General features: G+C 34.7%; 5 protein-coding genes and 1 long non-coding RNA gene across 6 annotated transcripts; 1 reads left to right on the forward strand and 5 right to left on the reverse strand.

Annotated features, from left to right (window-relative positions):
• Positions 1–382: 382 nt before the first annotated feature.
• On the reverse strand, positions 383–2,317 carry LOC112798047 (F-box/kelch-repeat protein At3g23880-like). Its single transcript, XM_025841203.3, has 2 exons — positions 1,002–2,317; positions 383–743 (listed from the first exon to the last, which is right to left on the reverse strand). The coding sequence occupies exons 1-2, from the start codon at positions 2,158–2,160 to the stop codon at positions 706–708; spliced, it is 1,197 nt and encodes a 398-aa protein (XP_025696988.1). The 5' UTR covers positions 2,161–2,317; the 3' UTR covers positions 383–705.
• Positions 2,318–4,693: 2,376 nt separating this feature from the next.
• LOC112798051 (F-box protein CPR1-like) lies at positions 4,694–7,150 on the reverse strand. The gene is made up of 3 exons (XM_025841206.3): positions 6,923–7,150; positions 5,391–6,692; positions 4,694–5,119 (listed from the first exon to the last, which is right to left on the reverse strand). Exons 2-3 carry the CDS (start codon positions 6,337–6,339, stop codon positions 5,067–5,069), a joined length of 1,002 nt encoding a protein of 333 aa, XP_025696991.1. The 5' UTR covers positions 6,340–6,692; positions 6,923–7,150; the 3' UTR covers positions 4,694–5,066.
• An 867-nt stretch (positions 7,151–8,017) lies between these two features.
• LOC140178789 (probable disease resistance RPP8-like protein 2) lies at positions 8,018–8,851 on the forward strand. The gene has a single exon (XM_072216050.1). It carries the CDS (start codon positions 8,018–8,020, stop codon positions 8,849–8,851), a length of 834 nt encoding a protein of 277 aa, XP_072072151.1.
• A 452-nt stretch (positions 8,852–9,303) lies between these two features.
• Positions 9,304–11,171, reverse strand: LOC112798050 (F-box/kelch-repeat protein At3g06240-like). Its single transcript, XM_025841205.3, has 2 exons — positions 9,863–11,171; positions 9,304–9,599 (listed from the first exon to the last, which is right to left on the reverse strand). The coding sequence occupies exons 1-2, from the start codon at positions 11,016–11,018 to the stop codon at positions 9,559–9,561; spliced, it is 1,197 nt and encodes a 398-aa protein (XP_025696990.1). The 5' UTR covers positions 11,019–11,171; the 3' UTR covers positions 9,304–9,558.
• A 2,586-nt stretch (positions 11,172–13,757) lies between these two features.
• LOC112795450 (F-box/kelch-repeat protein At3g06240-like) lies at positions 13,758–15,450 on the reverse strand. The gene is made up of 2 exons (XM_025837379.3): positions 14,301–15,450; positions 13,758–14,063 (listed from the first exon to the last, which is right to left on the reverse strand). The coding sequence occupies exons 1-2, from the start codon at positions 15,448–15,450 to the stop codon at positions 14,041–14,043; spliced, it is 1,173 nt and encodes a 390-aa protein (XP_025693164.1). The 3' UTR covers positions 13,758–14,040.
• Positions 15,451–16,913: 1,463 nt separating this feature from the next.
• Positions 16,914–18,999, reverse strand: LOC140178391 (uncharacterized). The gene is made up of 2 exons (XR_011871574.1): positions 18,549–18,999; positions 16,914–17,074 (listed from the first exon to the last, which is right to left on the reverse strand). It is a non-coding gene; the product is annotated as an uncharacterized lncRNA (long non-coding RNA).
• Positions 19,000–19,285: the final 286 nt, after the last annotated feature.

Below are 19,285 nucleotides of genomic sequence, written 5' to 3' on the forward strand. Positions count from 1 at the left end.
TAAAAAAGAAAAGAAAAGTGAAGGTAAAAATGCAATCTTTTCTCAACAAGCTAAGCGCACTCTAGGCTATAGCATTTACTCTACCATTTGCTGAGAATTGATTTTTAACAATCCACTTTTACTTGACTTGTTATCAAGATGATTATGTGCTTATATTCATGTACTTACATGCAGAAAATGGAACTTAATGAGCAAATTGATAAATCTCAAGGTGGAATTCACATGTTAAATCTCATAGTAGAGTGTGATAATTCTGTGTATACATTGCACGACCTATTACACTGTTTCTACCGACCACCAACGAATAGAAGAAAAGGCAATTAGCAATATAAGCTTTTTATAATTATTTTAACAGAGAAATTAGTATTGAAAGAAACAAATCTAATGATAGATCAATCATAGATAATGCAACAAAGGAAATATTGTACAATGATAAAACATAAAGAAGCAAATGTAAAACTTCAACTGCATACATAGGAGAAAAAAAATAAAGCATATAATCTACGAAATATTATTTTACTATTATATATAATTAAAAGACATATTGAATTTAACAAAAGGAAACTCAATTGCATTTTCAAATGTTCGAGTTTTCCCCAAACATAGTTGGAAGGAAATCATACTTTAAAGCAAAAGAAAAATAGAATAAGAGTTCTGAGAAGCTTCTTTCCAGCTCAACTTGAAAATCCCACGATAGCTCCTAATTCACTTCCCTTGTTTGACCTCTTTGTGATTCTGACAGCCTGCAGAAAAGATCAACCAGTAAAATTCACCGCAGAAAAGACCAACCAGTAAAATTCACAGCATAAAAGATAAAAAAAAGAAATAATCCTAATCCCAAAGAACATCAATGGGAGACGTGACAATGAGAAGCAAGACATGGGTTAATGGACTTCAAATTCACTATCAATGATGAAAACTCACATTTGGTTGCAACTTACTGCATAATCCATACAGCTTATTTGTTTTAAATGAATAATATGCAAGCAAAATTAACATACCCTTTTTTCTTTTCTTCTGCTTGATGTTGCTAGGGATTGCCATGAGACAGTCCACATGCACAACGGACCTTATGTGGTTGGAAGGCTCACCATAAAGATATTGAACATGTTTGAGCAGCTCTCCTCTGACATTATATATATAGAACCTTACTTCACCATATGAAGGATAACCTCTTCCAATAATATTCCCATTAGCAGATAAGCACAGAGGCTTAAAGAATTTAAGAGGAATCTCATAGACAGTCCAAGACGACTCCACTTTATATTCTTTCATCACCCATATCTCAGTTGTATCCTCTTCATACACATACAAGGCTAAGCACCCTCCTAGTAGGACGAGACGGGGTTTATATAGGTCTCTTTCTATTGGCACAGATATCTTGGAGAAACTTCTTTCTTTCAGATCAAAAAAAAGAATGTCAAAACAGTACTCATAAGTAGACCAATGAATAGCCCCGTTACAGAACAACCCCTTAGGTTTCCAATAATCCCAGTACAATGATTTGGGAAGTGCAGCATCAAGATTAATCCATGAGTTGCTTCTCAAACAACACAGATCAAAATGGTTTTCGCCGTCTTTATCCTTATATGCTACAACTACTATATAATCATCTTGTGACGCATCATAACCAAAGCCACATAGAAGCGCATCATGGAGAAAGCAGAAGACCTTAACAAGACGATCAAAAACACTACAGTTTGTTAGTGCATTAACAATATGAGAGTATGAGATTCTTTTGCTGGAATCAGTGAGTGGATTCCATAAGATAAGAAACTGTGGTTCGCGGTGTAAGAGTACGAACCCTCTGCAGGAACCAAGAAGATGGAAATCAGAAGGTGGCTTCTTCATGAAAGGGAGAGAGAGGGCTATTGCATCAACGCCATCATTATCATCTTGAAGCAATGCGTCGAGGTCAACTGAGTAAGCGTGAGAATTGTCTTGGAGGAAGAGGCATGTATGAGAGGGTGCCAGAGAGAGGTCAAGGTGTGATTTTGCGAAATTGGGATCGGAAATGAGAGTATTCCATAGTTTGGAAACGCACCTGACGCACGCAAGGTGTTTGACGGGAACTCTCAGTAAGATTGCTCGTATCAGCTCCAAAGGAAGGAGATCGTTGAAGCTCTTGAGCTTCTTCTTCTCCATGCTCGACTGCTTCATTGCTATTGGTCCAATGTTAGGGTTTTTGGCGAGGAAGAAGATTCATATGCCCATTCCATCAATCCGTTTAAAAAGAGGAGAATTTTCCCGTTATTTTTTTTTTTCTCTTCAGTTCCTAGAAATAATGCAACTTTGGAAATAGTTATTTTAGAAAAATGGGGAAGCAATTCAATTTGGAAATAGTTATTTGAATCAATGTTGATTTTGGTCAAAGATTTCAACCAATGAACAACAAATCTTAATCCAAGGATTAATGTGATTTCATAATAAACATTTTGCTGAATTCAAGTTTATCATCAAAGTTCATTAGTAACCAATTGAGTTAATCGAGTGAAAAGTTCATTTGTTTACTTAAACAAGTATCGGAATTTGATAGCCTGTCGAGTAGGAAGATATCGTGAGCAACAAAAAAAAAAAAGGAGTGCTAGGGGGTCAGTAATTTTTGTATTTTGTAACCATCAATTGGCCATGAAATTACATCAATTGGCCATCCAATGGTAAGAGATCACTCACTTTTCTTTTAATGGTTAAGTGCTGGCCGCAAAATACAAAAGTTACTGCCCCTAACTTTCTCAAATAAAAAAGCTCATTAGTAGTTACAACATACAAGATAGTAATTTTAATTCCTATTGTATGCGAACTCGAATAAATCATAAATTTAACCAAATTTTAACGTTAGTTTGACAGAATGCATTAAAAAAAATTAATTTCTCATTGTGAAGTGAAAGTAGGTATTAGGTAACCAAGCAAGCTCTGAACTAGTTGCAAAACATGAGTCAATGTTACAATTTTTTTTCATCTTCTTATCAGATTCATCAATTGTCAAACTAGAAAAAAAAATGTGGATAATATTGCAGCCTCCCCTGTTTCATGACCCATATCTTTAGTTTCGGCATTATCACTGCTAAACTTCACTTGTCCAAGCACAAATATCTCCGAGAGGCTCCTTTTCTTCAAATCAAATTAAAGTAGTTGCACCATTCCACTTAACAATGGAGGTAAACTGGTAATTCAACTCATTTGACTAACATTTTGCATGGATAATAAGCAAAAGTAATTGTAATGCAAGCTCAGATTGGTTCATAACTATAACATGTTAAGTTATTATACGCTACCATAGATAGATGGAACCTTAAATACTAGGTCATGAATCCAAGATTGCTTAATCTTAACGCATAAAATCAGTTAGAAAATGACATATTCACAAACTATTGTCTGAATTAAGCCATCACATTTACAAATCAAATATAAGATAATCCAAGATTGATTGATATCATCAAATTGGACTATAGTAACTAGTAGAGTTCATCACAATGCTAAATCTCAACGCAAAAAACGGAAGGTTCTTCATTCTTCTTCATGCTCACCTTCCCAACCCAGCATTTCAATCGCAATTGAAATCACGCGTCCCTTTTGAATCTCTTTCCTGGTTTGAAGCTTAGTTATGGCAGCTTGCCTCAACGATTAAAACCATGTTTTCTATACTTTGGGATGTATCCGAAGACTTTGCTTTGCAATTCCAGTGAAACAATTGATAAAATTATGGGTTGCTGAAGGGTTAATACAGGAATATTAAATGCACCAGAAGTAGAAGATATTGCTAAAGAGTACTTGAATGAGTTGGTCATGGTGGCAAAAAGGAGTGATGGAGGGGTCAAAAGCTGTCGGATTCATGACCTTCTCCTTGATATTTGCATATCAGAGAGTAAAGCTGATAAAGATTTAGAGTTTGAATTAAGCAAATTCTGAAATATTGCTAGTTTGATCTACCTGTTTTAATTTTTAAATTGGACATTTCTTTTACATATTAGTTTAAGTAGCAGGTTGATGTAAGGATATAAAATAAAATCCCTTAGTAACGGACTAAATAGCAATCTGATCGAGAACATTTTTGTGGTTTAGAAGGAAGAACAACAACAATAAAAAATTAGATAGCAAGCTAATCAAGAACGGTTTTGTGGTTTTAAGGAAGCAGACAAGCCAAGAAGTGTACATTAAGTACATATTATTGGACTTACCACCAAAATAATATTTTGACTAACAAGCCCAAGATGTTACAGTTGTGAAGGATTGAAGGTAGATATGTTTTGGTGGGACATGTGAGGGCTAACCGGAGAGTTGTTTTATTTTGGGTGTTGTGAGGTTAGGTCTTGGATACATTGGTGTTTCTTTGATTTTATTTATGTACTTACATGCATAAAATGGAACTTAATGAGCCAATACAGCTCACTCTTGGCAAATAAAAAATCATTTAGAAAACTGAATTGACAAATCGATAAATTCACAATTTTCAAGTTGGAATTCACATGTTATATATCTCACAACAAAGCAAAATAGAATAAGAATTTTGAGGAGCTTCTTTCCAACTCAACTTGCCAATCCCACACTCTATTTACAACACAATCAAGTGTCCAAGTTGTTCCTGTATTTACTCCTAATTCCCTTCCCTTGTTTGACCACTTTGTGCTTCTCCTCAAAAGCTATTCACCATGTATTTTACTCCCAATAGTTTAAAACTAAATTATATACAAGATTAATAAAATAAGCATATATTGCTCGATAAAACAGAGATAAGCAGAAATTTTCCAAGAGATTCATTTGACAAATTCACTAGACTCCACACCTAGGATCTCAAGTTTGCAGGAGAAACATATTATCCCCAAACGAATCTACAATTAAAACTTCTAGGATTGGATTCATAAGGTTTTGACATGATAAAAGAAAAGTACATTATGCAATCTGCAAAATAAAGCATCTAAAGTTTTACATAACCAACTAAGAAATAAAACATCTAAAGTTTTGCATAACCAACTAAACTTCATTTGCACTTTTCAAATCTTATTTTTCCCCATGTGTCAAGCTCTTCACTTGTATGTTGGCTCCTAATTCTCTTTCTTTGTTTGATGCTAACCTTTAGCAACATCAGGTTGTTCAAAATATTCATGGTCAACTTGATGGCCTGCAAAAAAAAAAGCTCAGGTAAAAGACAGTTTTTTTTTTCGATTATTCAGTTAAAAGACAGTTTTAGACATGAAAATGATCTAAACTTCAAAACTGCACCACAAGCCCAGACTACAGGAAGCAAGACCGTGATCAATGATTCCTAAGCATTGATAAATTCAAATTTCAGCATCCAGAAACAAAAGTCACATCTGATTGGAACTTGCGCAAAATGCAATGAAAACTACCAGGAATAGCTTCGTGCAAAGCATAGGAGAATGGTTACATACCGATTTCCTTCATCTTCTTCTTGTTATCCTTATCCTTAATGTCACTCGGGAGTGGCAAGAGACTTTCTGTATACACATTATTGCGTTCACGGCAGGGAAGCTGACAACACAGACTATTAAAATGCTTAAGCAGGTCTCCTCGGACATTATATATGAAGTACCCTGTTTTACCACACGAAGTATAACCTCTTCCAATAATATCCCTATTACTAGATAAGCACAGAGGCCGGAAGTCCTTGCAAGGAATCTGATAGAGAGTCCAAGATGAGTGCACTTTATATTCTTTCATCACCCATATGTCAGTGTTACGGCAATCATCATTGCGAGAATACAAGGCTAGGCAGCCTCCGAGTTGGGCAAGACTTGGAGAGGAGCATGACAGTTGTTCCGGCGCAGAAATAGTTGAAAAAGTCATTTCCATGAGATCAAAGATGATAATAGCATCCCTATAATCTTTAAGATCCCAAGGCACCCAATGAACAGCGCCATTAAAGAATAACCCACCAGAATGCCAGTAACGAAAACCCAAGAGTTGAATACCCAGGTGTTTGGGGACAGCAGCATCAAGATTAACCCATGAATTGGTTCTCAAGGAAAAGCAATCCAAATGATATTGTCCTTCGCAATCGCACCAAGCTACAAGAAGTAAGTAATCATCCTGTGATGCATCATAACCAAATCCATGCAGATACACATCGTAGCCAATCCTAGGGCCAGGGGGCTTACTACGATGAACAATATGAGAGTAGGATATTCTTTTGCTGGATCCAGTGAGTGGGTTCCATACCACAAGAAAATGTGGGCGTCGATGGAAGAGAATAAAGCCTCTGCAGAATCCCAAGACCACAAAATTAGAAGGTGCTTTCTTCTGGAAAGGGGGACAAACTACTTTTTCTGATGCATCATTGTCGTCTAAATAAACTAAATAAGCCATAGTCTCGTTTTTCATGAAGAAGCATGCGTTGGTGGCAGCAGGAGAGTGGTGAAAATGCAATTCCGCAAAGTCAGGATTTGAAATGAGAGAGCACCAGAGCTTGGAAACGCACCTGAGGCGAGCGAGATATCTGATCGCACCCGCAGAAGGATTATATGAATCAGGTCAAGAGGGAGGATGTCGTGAATGCTCTTGCTCTTGTCATTCTGATTCTTCTTCTCCATACTGGATTGCTCTTTTGCTTTGTTCACTTTGTGCTTCAGCTTCTTCTTCTTATGCATGCTTGGATTGCTGAGCTTTTCGCAATTCATATACCAATTCACTCAATTCCAGTTCCCAGGAATTGAAATTGATTTGAAAACCTAAAACTAAAAGGGGAAGGGTTAGTTTTGGATTGTCTACTGAAAAAAAAAGGTTATCTTCTAAATAGGTCCATAAAAAATATGGTATTGGATATTTTTGTTCCAACAAAATTTTATTAGGTAGGTTTCTGAATTCAAAAATGCTACTTATTCTTTAAAAATTTGAGTTTAGCACATCCACATTATATTTATTTTACAAAATACTCAATCATACATAGTTGTGCAATCAGAATTACCTTAGACGAAGAAGGATCGCGACGGTGGAGGAGACTTAGGATAAAAGAGGCGTGCGGGGGATCTCCAGGTCGGCAATGGAGCTGCGCGTCGCGCATGGAGAAGTTCTTCGCAAGGGGAGGGGGAGCTCGTCACGAGGGGAGGTGCGTGGTGCGGGAGAAGACGAACGCAGCGAGGAGGGGAGGCATTGCAGTTCTGGGTTTTTAGAAAGTTTTCTTTAGTTACGACATAGGAGGGGTGATTAGTTAAAATTTGTGTTTAAAAGAATATTTAAGGTTTTATTTATAATGTGGTAGTGTTTAAAAAATTTAAATTTTAAATTTTAAATTTTAATTTGACTATTTTGTTTTTTTATATTTGTTTTTAAATTAAAAAATAATAAATGTATTTGGATGCGTTTGGTTTAATTTTTTTAAATTAATGTTAAAAAATTGAATAAATAACAATATTTAAAGAATATCTAGTCGTTATGAATTTTACAAAAATAAAACATATAAATTATTTTGAAAAATGTATAAAATAGTAAAATTAGATTTATTTAGTATTCCTATTTAGTTCAGTAACAAATCACTTTAAATTAAGCTTTTTTATTCAATTTATTTTTTACTCTCACATTCTAATTATTTATTTAATATTCTCTATTTTTATCTTTCACAAAATACTATGCAATTAACATCAAAATATTTATACTATAATAAATTAATCAAATAAAAATATTGAATAAATTACCATTTGTACCTATAAAAGATATAGATGCTGACAAATGTTCCCATATAAGAATAAAACGACAATTATAACCACGGAAAATGGCTTCTGTATGCCAAGAGTACCCGGCGTTGGTTACACAATTGGTCCGTTCTTCTTCCGTGAGTACAATTGTCGTTTTATTCTATTCTTATATGTATACGTCTTTGTATCTTTCATAGACACAAATGATAATTTATTCAAAAATATTCGAATAAACAATTTTTTTAGTTTTATTTTCTCTCTCTTTTTTTGTTTTTTTTTTTTTTTAAAGTCTTTTGGTTTGGTATATTTTCTATGCAAAAAATTATCTTAACAAACTATGTTACATTTTTCATTTTAAATTTTTGGTGATGGTGGTAGAAAGAAGGAGTGAGGGAGGGGTCAAAATCTGCTGGATTCATGACCTTCTCCTTGATCTTTGCATATCAGAGAGTAGAGCTGATAAAGAAATAGAGATCTGCACGAAGAAGAACATTAGTTCCTTGGGCAATGCTAAATCTTGTAGATTGTCCCTTCGAGGCAATTATATGGTTTCACTTAAGCAGTCCGATCACTTCAGAATCCATTCTTTAATCTGCATCTGGGACGACATCAACTTTGGATGGATACGTCTATCGAGTTTCCCTTTAGCTCGCATTGTGGACCTTGGATATGGTACTCTTCATTCATCAATGGCCCGGGATTTGGAGATGTTTATCTATTTAAGATACTTGAGACTAAGGAAGAGTTACTACCAATCAGACGGGGTTGTTCCAATCTGCGCCCTTCCAAATCTAGAAACTCTAATTATTGAAAATATTGCTCTATATGGTCATAAAGATGACTATAGGAATACTTATACTCTCCCACATGAAATATGGAGGCTCAAGAAACTGAGACATCTTGAAGGGAGGCTATGCATGACGAGTAACACGATTCCAACGGACACCCCCGGAGAAGACTGTTTGCCGAATCTCCAAACCCTCCAAGTTGTCACTCTTGAAGAAGGATTGACAGTATCCTCCATTGTTAATGAGAGATTCCCCAAGCTTAGAAAATTGGGTTTGCGGTGGAATATCAAAAGTAAATATACAGAGCATCAATTATTACAAGGCTTGCATCACTGGGAAAATCTAGAAAAACTAAAACTGGTGGACTTGGAGGAATTACCATTAAAATCTGTCTATCTATCTATTAACATCTAAATAATTTATGCAGAAGCTTAACTAAACGAAGCTATCAAGTCCCACCATCAAGCCCAGAAACTCCCACATCCAACTGAAGTTGAAGTAAATAGGTAGAAGCTTTTCAATCTTCTCACATTTTTATTCATTATTTTCTCTCGATGTCTCTGAATTTATATTACTCAGTAGATATATCCATGAACTAGGCAGAGCTATCAAGTCTAATCACAAGCATATGCCAGGTTTTAACTTCATATTTCAAACATATATGTGGAGAATGGTCCTGCAACACTATTACATTGTTTGCACCAACCATCAATGCATTGAAGAAAAGGCAATTAGCTATGATGTAAGCTTTTTGGAATCATTTAAACAGAGGAATCAGTATTGAAAGAACCGAATCTAATGTTCGATCAGTCAAAGATAACGCAACAAAGTAAATATTGCACGGTGATAAAACATAAAGAAGCAAATGTAAAACTTCAACTGCATATATAGGGCTATTATATATAATTCAAATTCAAAAGACATTGAATTTAACAAGAGCAAACTCAATTGCATTTTCAAATTTTTTAGTTTTCCCCAATCATGGTTGGAAGGGAAATCATACTTTAAAGTTTAAAGCAAAAGCAGAATAGAACAAGAGTCTTGAGAAGCTTTTTTCCAGCTCAACTTCCTAATCCTACACTTCATTTACAACAGAATCAAGTGTCCAAGTTGTTCCCATGTTAGCTCCTAATTCCCTCCCTTGTTTGACCTCTTTGTGATTCTGACGAAGTGCGTAAAAGACCAACCAGTAAAAGTCACCGCATCAGACATGAAAAAAGAAAAAATCTTAATCTTAAAGAACCTCAATGGGAGACGTGACAATAAGAAGCTAGACACGGTTTAATGGACTTCAAGGTCACCATCAGTGGTCAAAACTCACGTTTAGTTGCAACTTAATAATCCATCAAGCTCATTTTGTTTCAATCAATCATAACACAAGCACAAATAACAGCAACAAAATGGCTCAAAGCACATATTACATACCCTTTTTTCTCTTCTTCTTCTTGATGTTGCTAGGGACTGCCATGAGACAGTCCACATGCACAACGGACCTTATGTGATTGGAAGGCTCACCATAAAGATATTGAACATGTTTGAGCAGCTCTCCTCTGACATTATATATATAGAACCCTCCTTCACCCTCCCAAGGATAACATCTTCCAATAATATCCCCATTAGCAGATAAGCACAGAGGCTTAAAGGATCCAAGAGGAATCTCATAGACGGTCCACGACGACTGCACTTTATATTCTTTCATCACCCATATCTCAGTTATATTCTCTTTCACTCCATACAAATAGAAGGCTAGGCATCCTCCTAGCAGGACGAGACGGGGTTTAAATAGGTGCTGCCCGGGTATCGTGGAGAAACTTCTTTCCTTCAGATCAAAGATAAGAATGTCAACACAGTACTCATGAGTAGACCAATGAATAGCCCCGTTACAGAACAACCCCTTAGGTTTCCAATCATCCCAGTACAATGATTTGGGAAGTGCAGCATCAAGACTAATCCATGAATTGCTTCTCAAATAACACAGATCAAAATGGAATTCATCGTCTTTACCCTTATATGCTACAACTACTACGTAATCATCTTGTGACGCATCATACCCAAAGCCATATAGAAGCGCATCATGGAGAAAGCAGAAGACCTTAACAAGACGATTATAAACTATATCCCTTGTTGCGGCATAAACCATATGAGAGTATGAGATTCTTTTGCTGGAATCAGTGAATGGATTCCATAAGATAAGAAACTGTGGTTCGCGGTGTAAGAGTACGAACCCTCTGCAGGAACCAAGAAGATGGAAATCAGAAGATGGCTTCTTCATGAAAGGGAGAGAGAGGGCTATTGCATCAACGCCATCATTATCATCTTGAAGCAGTGCATCAAGGTCAACTGAGTAAGCGTGAGAATTGTCTTGGAGGAAGAGGCATGTATGAGAGGGTGAGAGAGAGAGGTCAAGATGGGATTTTGCAAAATTGGGATCGGAAATGAGAGTATTCCATAGCTTGGAAACGCACCTGACGCACGCAAGGTGTTTGATGGGAACCCTCAGTAAGATTGCTCGTATCAGCTCCGGAGGAAGGAGATCGTTGAAGCTCTTGAGCTTCTTCTTCTCCATGCTCGACTGCTTCATTGCTATTGGTCCAATGTTAGGGTTTTTGGCGAGGAAGAAGATTCATATGCCCATTCCATCAATCCGTTTAAAAAGACGAGCATTTTCCCGCGTTTTTTTCCCCCTCTTTTCGGTTCCTAGAAATAAAACAACTTTGGAAACAATTATTTTAGAAAAATGGGGAAGCAATTCAATTTTAAAGCAACTATAATTTTTTTTCTTTTTTGAGTTATTGTTGATTTTGGTCAAAGGTTTCAACCAATGAACAACAAATCTTAATACAAGGATTAATGTGATTTCATAATAAGCATTTGCTAAATTCAAGTTTACCATCAAAACTTAATAGTAATCACCTTGGGTTGGTTGAGTGATCAACTCACTCGTTCACTTAAGCAAGCACTAGTGGTTCGAATCCTGCTTTGTGCATACAGGAACCCATTGACCAGTAGCAGACCCTTAAATAGAGCTCCAATTCGCGACGTATTAGTCATTAGCCTGTCGTATTGAGGGATACCGTAAAAATGAAAACGATCAAAGCTCATTAGTAGTTACAACATACAAGATAGCAATTTTAATTCCTATTGTATGCAAACTCAAATAAATCATAAATTTAACCAAATTTTGATGTTAGTTTGACAGAGTGCATTAAAAAAATTAATTTCTCATTGTGAAGTGAAAGTAGGCAACCAAGCAAGCTCTGAACTAATTGCAAAACATGAAACAATGTTACATTTTCTTTTTCATCTTCTTATCAGATTAATTAATAAACAAACTAGAAAAAAATGTGGATAATGTTGCAGCCTCCTCTGTTTCATGACCCATATCTTTAGTTTGGGCATCATCATTATAAAAGAAGCTCATTTTCTTCAAATCAAATTAAAGTAGTCACTAAGAAGGGGCAACATATTTTCGACACATATAGCGTGCGTAGTGTACCTAAACAAACCAGTCATTTGAAAAAGTACATAAATCAAAGGGGTGAAATATTGGTAAGGTTGTAAGTTAGGACATTCAATCATATGATTCAATTTGATGTGATGCTCTTTCTACTTGAGACTTGTGTACAGTATAAGACTAGACCAGCTTTTCTTATATGGCACTAAGTAATGTTCCAAGCTGGAATAACCTAATAAGCTATATGAATATTACATCAAAGTAAGTAATTTGGGATTTGTAATGCAAGCTATCATAACATTTAAGAGAAATAGCAGAAAATGGGAGGTATAAGATTAAGAACTTACTTCCATTGTAACGGTGAACTCCAACCTTTGGCCAACATAGCATAGTATTCAATCTCTGACTTCTTCAATGGCAGGCAGTTGTTGCCAATGATGATCAATTTTCCTACAAACAATAAAATTTTCACAGATTATTTCAAAATTCACAATCATATTTTAACTATTTTAAGCGAAACTCATTCTTGTTCATGATGGTAAATGGAAATGGGCTTCAATTCAAGTTAAATTTGACATAGAATTATTCCATACATATATAGCTAGGATTTTGGCCTCATAAATTCCCGGATGCCCAAACATTAACCATGCACCTTTATGCATTTAGCTTTGGAATAAAGTTGGAATGGTTTAATGGTTAGCTCACTAGTTCGTTTAAGCAAATGGCCAAGAATCGAATTCCGTTTGTATATGTAACAACCTGTTAGCTAGCGGCAAATTCTTAAATAGAGTTCACTAATCCTCAATTTTGCCTTCTATGGGTAGCAACTAGCAATTCATTGGCCATCAACAGATTTTATCAGTCATATGTTGATTATTTGTATGACAGTCAGATAAATCTTATGAGTTATTTCATTGTGATGTACCTAATAATATTACAAAGGATACACATTAACCAAAAATTATTTAAGGTATTGCCAAAGCTAATATCTTAACTGAAAGTATACAATCAATAAGAAAAAGTATATTTATGTATAGCACTCAGCACAATAACGAAGCATACCTCACCACAATACTAGATTGTAGGAAGCAAGACAGCTATTAATGATTACCCTAGCATTTGATACTTCAAGTTTCGCCATGAATAGTCAAAACTCACATCTGAATGCAACTTGATGCACAATGCATCTTGCTCAGTACTTTTACATTGATCACAACGTAATAAAACCAATGAGGAATAATGTAGTGCAAAGAATAGCAGAATAGGACCTATCCTTTTAAAACGTGTTTAAGTAGTTTCAGTAACACCTCTACTATATATCCTTAATTAAGCAGTAAGTTTAATGTAAGAATTTTCATAACAATAAGATTTAATAATCTATGGTTTTAAACAAATCAAATTGAATGTTAGATAACTTAAATTTTTCATGAGCAGTGGATTGATTTTCATGTTGTTAAGTTTTCCTGAGAAAATGATTGGATACTTAAGAAACATCATATGGATTAAGGAATGTGGTAGAGTAGAGTCCAAGATGAATTCACTTTTCCATATCTGAGTTCTATTATCACCAAAACTGTAGTTTATGAAATACAAGGCTAGGCACCCTCCTAGTATCACGATTCATGAGATTGGTCCATATTCTTCTCCTTCTTGTTCTTCATTGGGACAATGAAATCAAGAAAGGTCAATTTCATCATAGTATCGTCATGAAATATTTCGTTTAGATCAGAGCAGTAGCAAGCTTCTGCAGGGTCCTTGATGAAGACGAATGAAGGGGTGAGTGCTGAGGAGAAATTTTACAAGAGATTCATTTGACAAATTCACTAGACTCCACACCTAGCATCTCAAGTTTGCAGGAGAAACGTATTATCCCCAAAAGAATCTACAATTAAAACTTCTAGGATTGGATTCATAAGGTTTTGACATGATAAAAGAAAAGTACATTATGCAATCTGCAAAATAAAGCATCTAAAGTTTTACATAACCAACTAAGAAATAAAACATCTAAATTTTTGCATAACCAACTAAACTTCATTTGCACTTTTCAAATGTTCTTCTTCCCCATGTGTCAAGCTCTTCACTTGTATGTTGGCTCCTAATTCTCTTTCTTTGTCTGATGCTAACCTTTAGCAACACCAGGTTGTTCAAATTATTCATGGTGAACTTGATGGCCTGCAAAAAAAAAAAAGCTCAGGTAAAAGACAAAGTTTTAGACATGAAAATAATCTAAACTTCAAAACTGCACCACAAGCCCGGACTACAGGAAGCAAGACAGTGATCAATGATTCCCAAGCATTGATAAATTCAAATTTCAGCATCCAGAAACAAAAGTCACATTTGATTGGAACTTGATGCAAAATGCAATGAAAACTAACAGGTCGTGCAAAGCATAGGAAAATGGTTACATACGGATTTCCTTCTTCATCTTGTTCTTGTTATCCTTATCCTTAATGACACTAGGGAGTGGCAAGAGACTCTCTGTATACACAATAATGGGTTTACGTCTGGGATGCTGACAACACAGATCTTTAAAATGCTTGAGCAGGTCTCCTCTCACATTATATATGAAGTACCCTGTTTTACCACATGAAGTATAACCTCTTCCAATAATATCCTTATTACTAGATAAGCACAGAGGCCGGAAGTACTTGCAAGGAATCTGATAGAGAGTCCAAGATGAGTGCACTTTATATTCTTTCATCACCCATATGTCAGTGTTATAGCAATCATCCTTGCAAGAATACAAGGATAGGCAGCCTCCGAGTAGGGCAAGACTTGTATAGGAGCTTGACAGTTGTTCCGGCGCAGATATAGTTGAAAAAGTCATTTCCATGAGATCAAAGATAATAATAGCATCCCTGTAATCTCTAAGATCGAAAGGCACCCAATGAACAGCGCCATTAAAGAACAACCCACCAGAATGCCAGCAAAGAAAACCCAAGCGATTGGGGACTGCAGCATCAATATTAATCCATGAATTGGTTCTCAAGGAAAAGCAATACAAATGATATTGTCCTTTGCAATCGCTCCAAGCTACAAGAAGTAAGTAATCATCCTGTGATGCATCATAACCAAATCCATGCAGATACACACGGTAGGCAATCCTGCCATAGCCAGGGGGTTTACTACGATGAACAATATGAGAGTAGGATATTCTTTTGCTGGATCCAGTGAGTGGGTTCCATACCACAAGAAAATGTGGGTGTCGATGTAAGAGAATAAAGCCTCTGCAGGATCCCACGACCACAAAATAAGAAGGTGGTTTCTTCTGGAAAGGGGGACACACCTCTTTTTGTGATGCATCATTGTCGTCTATGTAAACCAAGTCAGCCACAATGTCGGTTTTCATGAAAAAGCATGCGTTGGTGGCAGCCGGAGAGTGGTGAAAATGCAATTCCACAAAGTCAGGATCAGAAATGAGAGAGCACCAGAGCTTGGAAACACACCTGAGGCGAGCGAGATGTCTGATCGGCACCCGCAAAAGGATTATGTGAATCAGGTCAAGAGGGAGGATGTCGTGAATACTCTTGCTCTTGTCATTCTGATTCTTCTTTTCCATGCTCGATTCCTCGTTTGCTTTGTTCACCGTGTGCTTTAGTATCTTTGGTGGAAGAAAGGTTTTCTTTTGTTATCACATAAGTGGCGTAACTAGTTGAAATCTGTGTTTAAAAGAATATTTAGGATTTTATTTATGATGTGTTAGGTTAAGAAGATTTAAATTTTAAATTTTTATTTATTTATTTTGTTTTTTATATTTTTTTAAATTTAAAAATAATAAATATATTTAACTGTCTTTATTTTAGTTTTTTAAATTAATGTTCAAAAAAATTGAATAAATAATAATATTTAAAGAATATTTAGTTATATTGTTCTGAATTTTACAAAAGTAAATTATATAAGTCCTATTTTTAAGAATTTATTTTAAAAAGGGTATAAAATAGTAAAGTTAAATTTATTTAGTATTTTTATTTAGTTCATTAACAAATCACTCTAAATTAAACTTTTTAATTCAATATATTTTTTACTCTCACATTCTAATTATTTATTCAATATTTTCTACTTTTATCTTTTACAAAAAAATACTGTGCAATTAACATCAAAATATTTATACTATAATAAATTAATCAAATAAAAATATTCAAATAAACAATTTTTTTTAACCAATTCCTGAACAATCATAGTTTATTTTCTCTCTTTTTTTTTGTTTTTTTAAAAGTCTTTTGTTTTAGTATATTTTGTAATAAAAAACTATGTTACATTTTTCATTTTAAATTTTTGTGGTTTGATATACAAGGTGATTAAGTATTAATTTATTTTTGTCTAAGTCAGCCATAATTTACTAGAGAACAAATTAAAACCAACCGAGTTAACAACATGATTAAAAAGAAAAGTGTATATTTTGTGTATGTAATTGATAAAATAAAATATCTTTAAATTTTACATAAATAATTTTACTTGGACATTCACTATCTCATCTTTAGTCATTAACAGCCAAATAAAAAAATATAAAAGCAAGCAAATTAAATAATTTTCTCTATTATGATACTTAGATAGAGGTATAGAAAAAACAGAAAAAATAATAAGAGACACAACAAGACTGATATTAGTATCCACAACATAGTTTACAATATAAAATTTGTAACAATTTTAAAAGTTCTAAAAATATATACTCAAGATAGTTAAATTTTTATATTTTATGTGCACATATTTGAGCCCTAAATACACATTTGAAAACCTACATCATAAAAAAATTTATTACATTTAAAAACTAATATCATAGAGAATATATAAAAATTAACAATTTCATCTAAATATTTTGTCATTATTGTAACATCCTTACTATCAGAATGTCACGCTTCCGGTTGCGTCACTCTGATATCGAAAAGTATTACGACGACTTCCGTATACATAATAATAAAATAGGAGCATTTGACTCGAAACCGTATCACTGTTTTCTTTAAAAATACGAAAATACTTTTTCATGAAAACAAACAAGCATATACATATATACAAAACTTCTTACTCAAGCAACTTATTATATATATATGTCATTACAGTCACGAATCATATTCCTCTTACAAGAATTTAATAATAAAGGCGAGGAAAATCTATTACATATAAATACAAACAGAAACAACATATCTAAGTACTTAACAAAAATTCCGCAAGCTTATTCACCCGTCCTGAAAAGATAAAATTGTAGGGAGTGACAACCTAATCACATGGTCTTACACTCTTACCACGAATTTTCAGAATTGTCAAAAGAAGATATTTAGAAAGAAAACTGTTTTTAAGTACAGTGCTCATTGCTTGTCATATGAAACTTTTGAAAATCAACTATTAACTTGCAAAAATCTAAAACTTTTTTAAAGAAATCAGTTAATTATCCAAAATCCAAAGCCTTTCTTTTCTTAGAAGAAGATCTTAAAAGTTTCTTAAACTGTATGAATGACGACCAGCCTGTTTCAAGTATAGGTTCATTAAGTTTATGTTAAACAGCTTGATTTTTCATACTTAACTAAACCTCAATCAGAAACCAATCACGTAATTAATTAACACTATCATTAATTTTGCACCAATACTCAATCTCAAAAGTACCACACCAGAACAAACACAGGCAAAACAGATAAGGAAAATACAGGTATAGATAGCAGATACAGCAAGTAGCTTAGATAGCAGTTAATAATAGTTAAGCAGTTAGGCAAACCAAGACAAATTCAAACCCAAATAAAGCATGCAAATGCATATGATGAATGTTTGTCCTACAGCCAACCCGTCATGTCCGGTAGCTAACTCGGACGTTGTCCTCTTGAAAACAGGTGAGTGGTACACCACCACGATTCCCACTGACATTTTCAATTGGAAAACAACAAACTCGTGGGCGGTAAACCACCACGATCCCCACGCACAACAATCTTTACCCGGAGCAAGTGGACAATACCACCGCGTCTTAACCGGTCACATATATCTCAATCAAATTCAAATTCATGTTCAAATCCATTTTCAATATCATTCAACAATCAGACTTTAAAATCAATCCTCATCATCCTTCATTCCTTAATATCACACCTCCCATTACATTTATCAATAATTCATATCAAAATATAATTCATTCTTTTCTAAATAAAACAAACTCAAAACGTAATTATTTTCTTAATAACTCAAAATCAAATCATGTAATCCTTAAAATCCAAATCTTTCTAAATAACCACTTCAAACGAAACTTTCAATTTTTTAAAAAAATTTCGACAACATCTTTAAAATTCGGACTTTGCCACCCTTCAAGGATCCCATCCAAAACATTTCTCAAACTCTTTTAAAATCATTTTCAAAATTAGACCAATTCCATTATCTCAAACCATTTTCAATTCTAAAAAAATCATTTTCGATAAATCAACAAAATCAATTCCAATGTCGATTCATTTTCAATATCAAATTAACTCCAAAACCAAGAAAACCGCTTTTCATAATAATCAATCAAATCAACTTTCCAAATTCATTTTTACCAGCAACCACACACCACTCAAACAATAAATAATTCAATCCAATAAACAACCACATCCATAAGACTCACATAATCACATTAATATATTTTTCATATTAATATCTATTTATAACAATTCTGTAATATAAAATAAATTTTAAAAAAATCCCTACCGTCCCAACAGCTATACAGCTGGTCAAAAATCCTTTTCCTTGGCCCCAACTGCGGCAGCTGCAACCACCACAGCTTCATTCCACTCCCACGACAACCACAGCAACTCTAATCGTTGCATGCAACCTGGAAAACTCAACCCTATCGCAAAAATGCCGCAAATTTCTCAACCGCAAATTCTGCAAATTCCAATGATGGCGGAACCACCTAGCGACCCCTTATCTCTCCACGCGCATTCTGTTTCACTCCCGGCGACGGCGTGCAGGCGACGGCGACAGATCTGACGGCGACGAGAGTCACAGCGATGCAAAACAGAGGCACGAACAGTGGCGATGGTGGCTGGGCTTGACGGCGACACAGAGTGACGGCGACGATCCTTCGCGCGGCGGCTCTGGGCAGAACGGCACGTCTTCTTCCTCTCCCACTAGCTTAGTTCACTGTTTTCATTTAATTGCAAATTTCATTTCGCCACATTGGGTTAATCAAAGCATTTTCTCTCATTTTATTGTTTAGGACAGACTTTGCTCTTTGTATCAAAAGGTTACTTTATTTGTATCTATTATCTAATTACTCGAGAAAATATTATCAGTGCCCTATATCAACAAGAATCTTGATATTTATTGCCTCCCTATATTGCTGTTTCTAAAACAAGTAAATTCATCCAAGTTATGATTACTGTCATGTCCTATACCACCAAATAAGAAACTACCGTTAACTTGCTTCATCCATCATCTAAAAA

Source organism: Arachis hypogaea, chromosome 14, assembly GCF_003086295.3.
Source record: "Arachis hypogaea cultivar Tifrunner chromosome 14, arahy.Tifrunner.gnm2.J5K5, whole genome shotgun sequence".
NCBI lineage: Eukaryota > Viridiplantae > Streptophyta > Magnoliopsida > Fabales > Fabaceae > Arachis > Arachis hypogaea.

Coding starts and splice junctions, on each gene's coding strand:
- LOC112798047 (XM_025841203.3), bottom strand. CDS start 2,160: ATGAAGCAGTCGAGCATGGAGAAGAAGAAGCTCAAGAGCTTCAACGAT. Junction 744..1,001: donor GCAGAAGAAAAGAAAAAAGG/GTATGTTAATTT, acceptor TCTTTTCTGCAG/GCTGTCAGAATCACAAAGAG.
- LOC112798051 (XM_025841206.3), bottom strand. CDS start 6,339: ATGAAAAACGAGACTATGGCTTATTTAGTTTATTTAGACGACAATGAT. Junction 5,120..5,390: donor GAAGAAGATGAAGGAAATCG/GTATGTAACCAT, acceptor TTTTTTTTGCAG/GCCATCAAGTTGACCATGAA.
- LOC140178789 (XM_072216050.1), top strand. CDS start 8,018: ATGGTGGTAGAAAGAAGGAGTGAGGGAGGGGTCAAAATCTGCTGGATT.
- LOC112798050 (XM_025841205.3), bottom strand. CDS start 11,018: ATGAAGCAGTCGAGCATGGAGAAGAAGAAGCTCAAGAGCTTCAACGAT. Junction 9,600..9,862: donor GAAGAAGAAGAGAAAAAAGG/GTATGTAATATG, acceptor GCACTTCGTCAG/AATCACAAAGAGGTCAAACA.
- LOC112795450 (XM_025837379.3), bottom strand. CDS start 15,450: ATGGAAAAGAAGAATCAGAATGACAAGAGCAAGAGTATTCACGACATC. Junction 14,064..14,300: donor CAAGATGAAGAAGGAAATCC/GTATGTAACCAT, acceptor TTTTTTTTGCAG/GCCATCAAGTTCACCATGAA.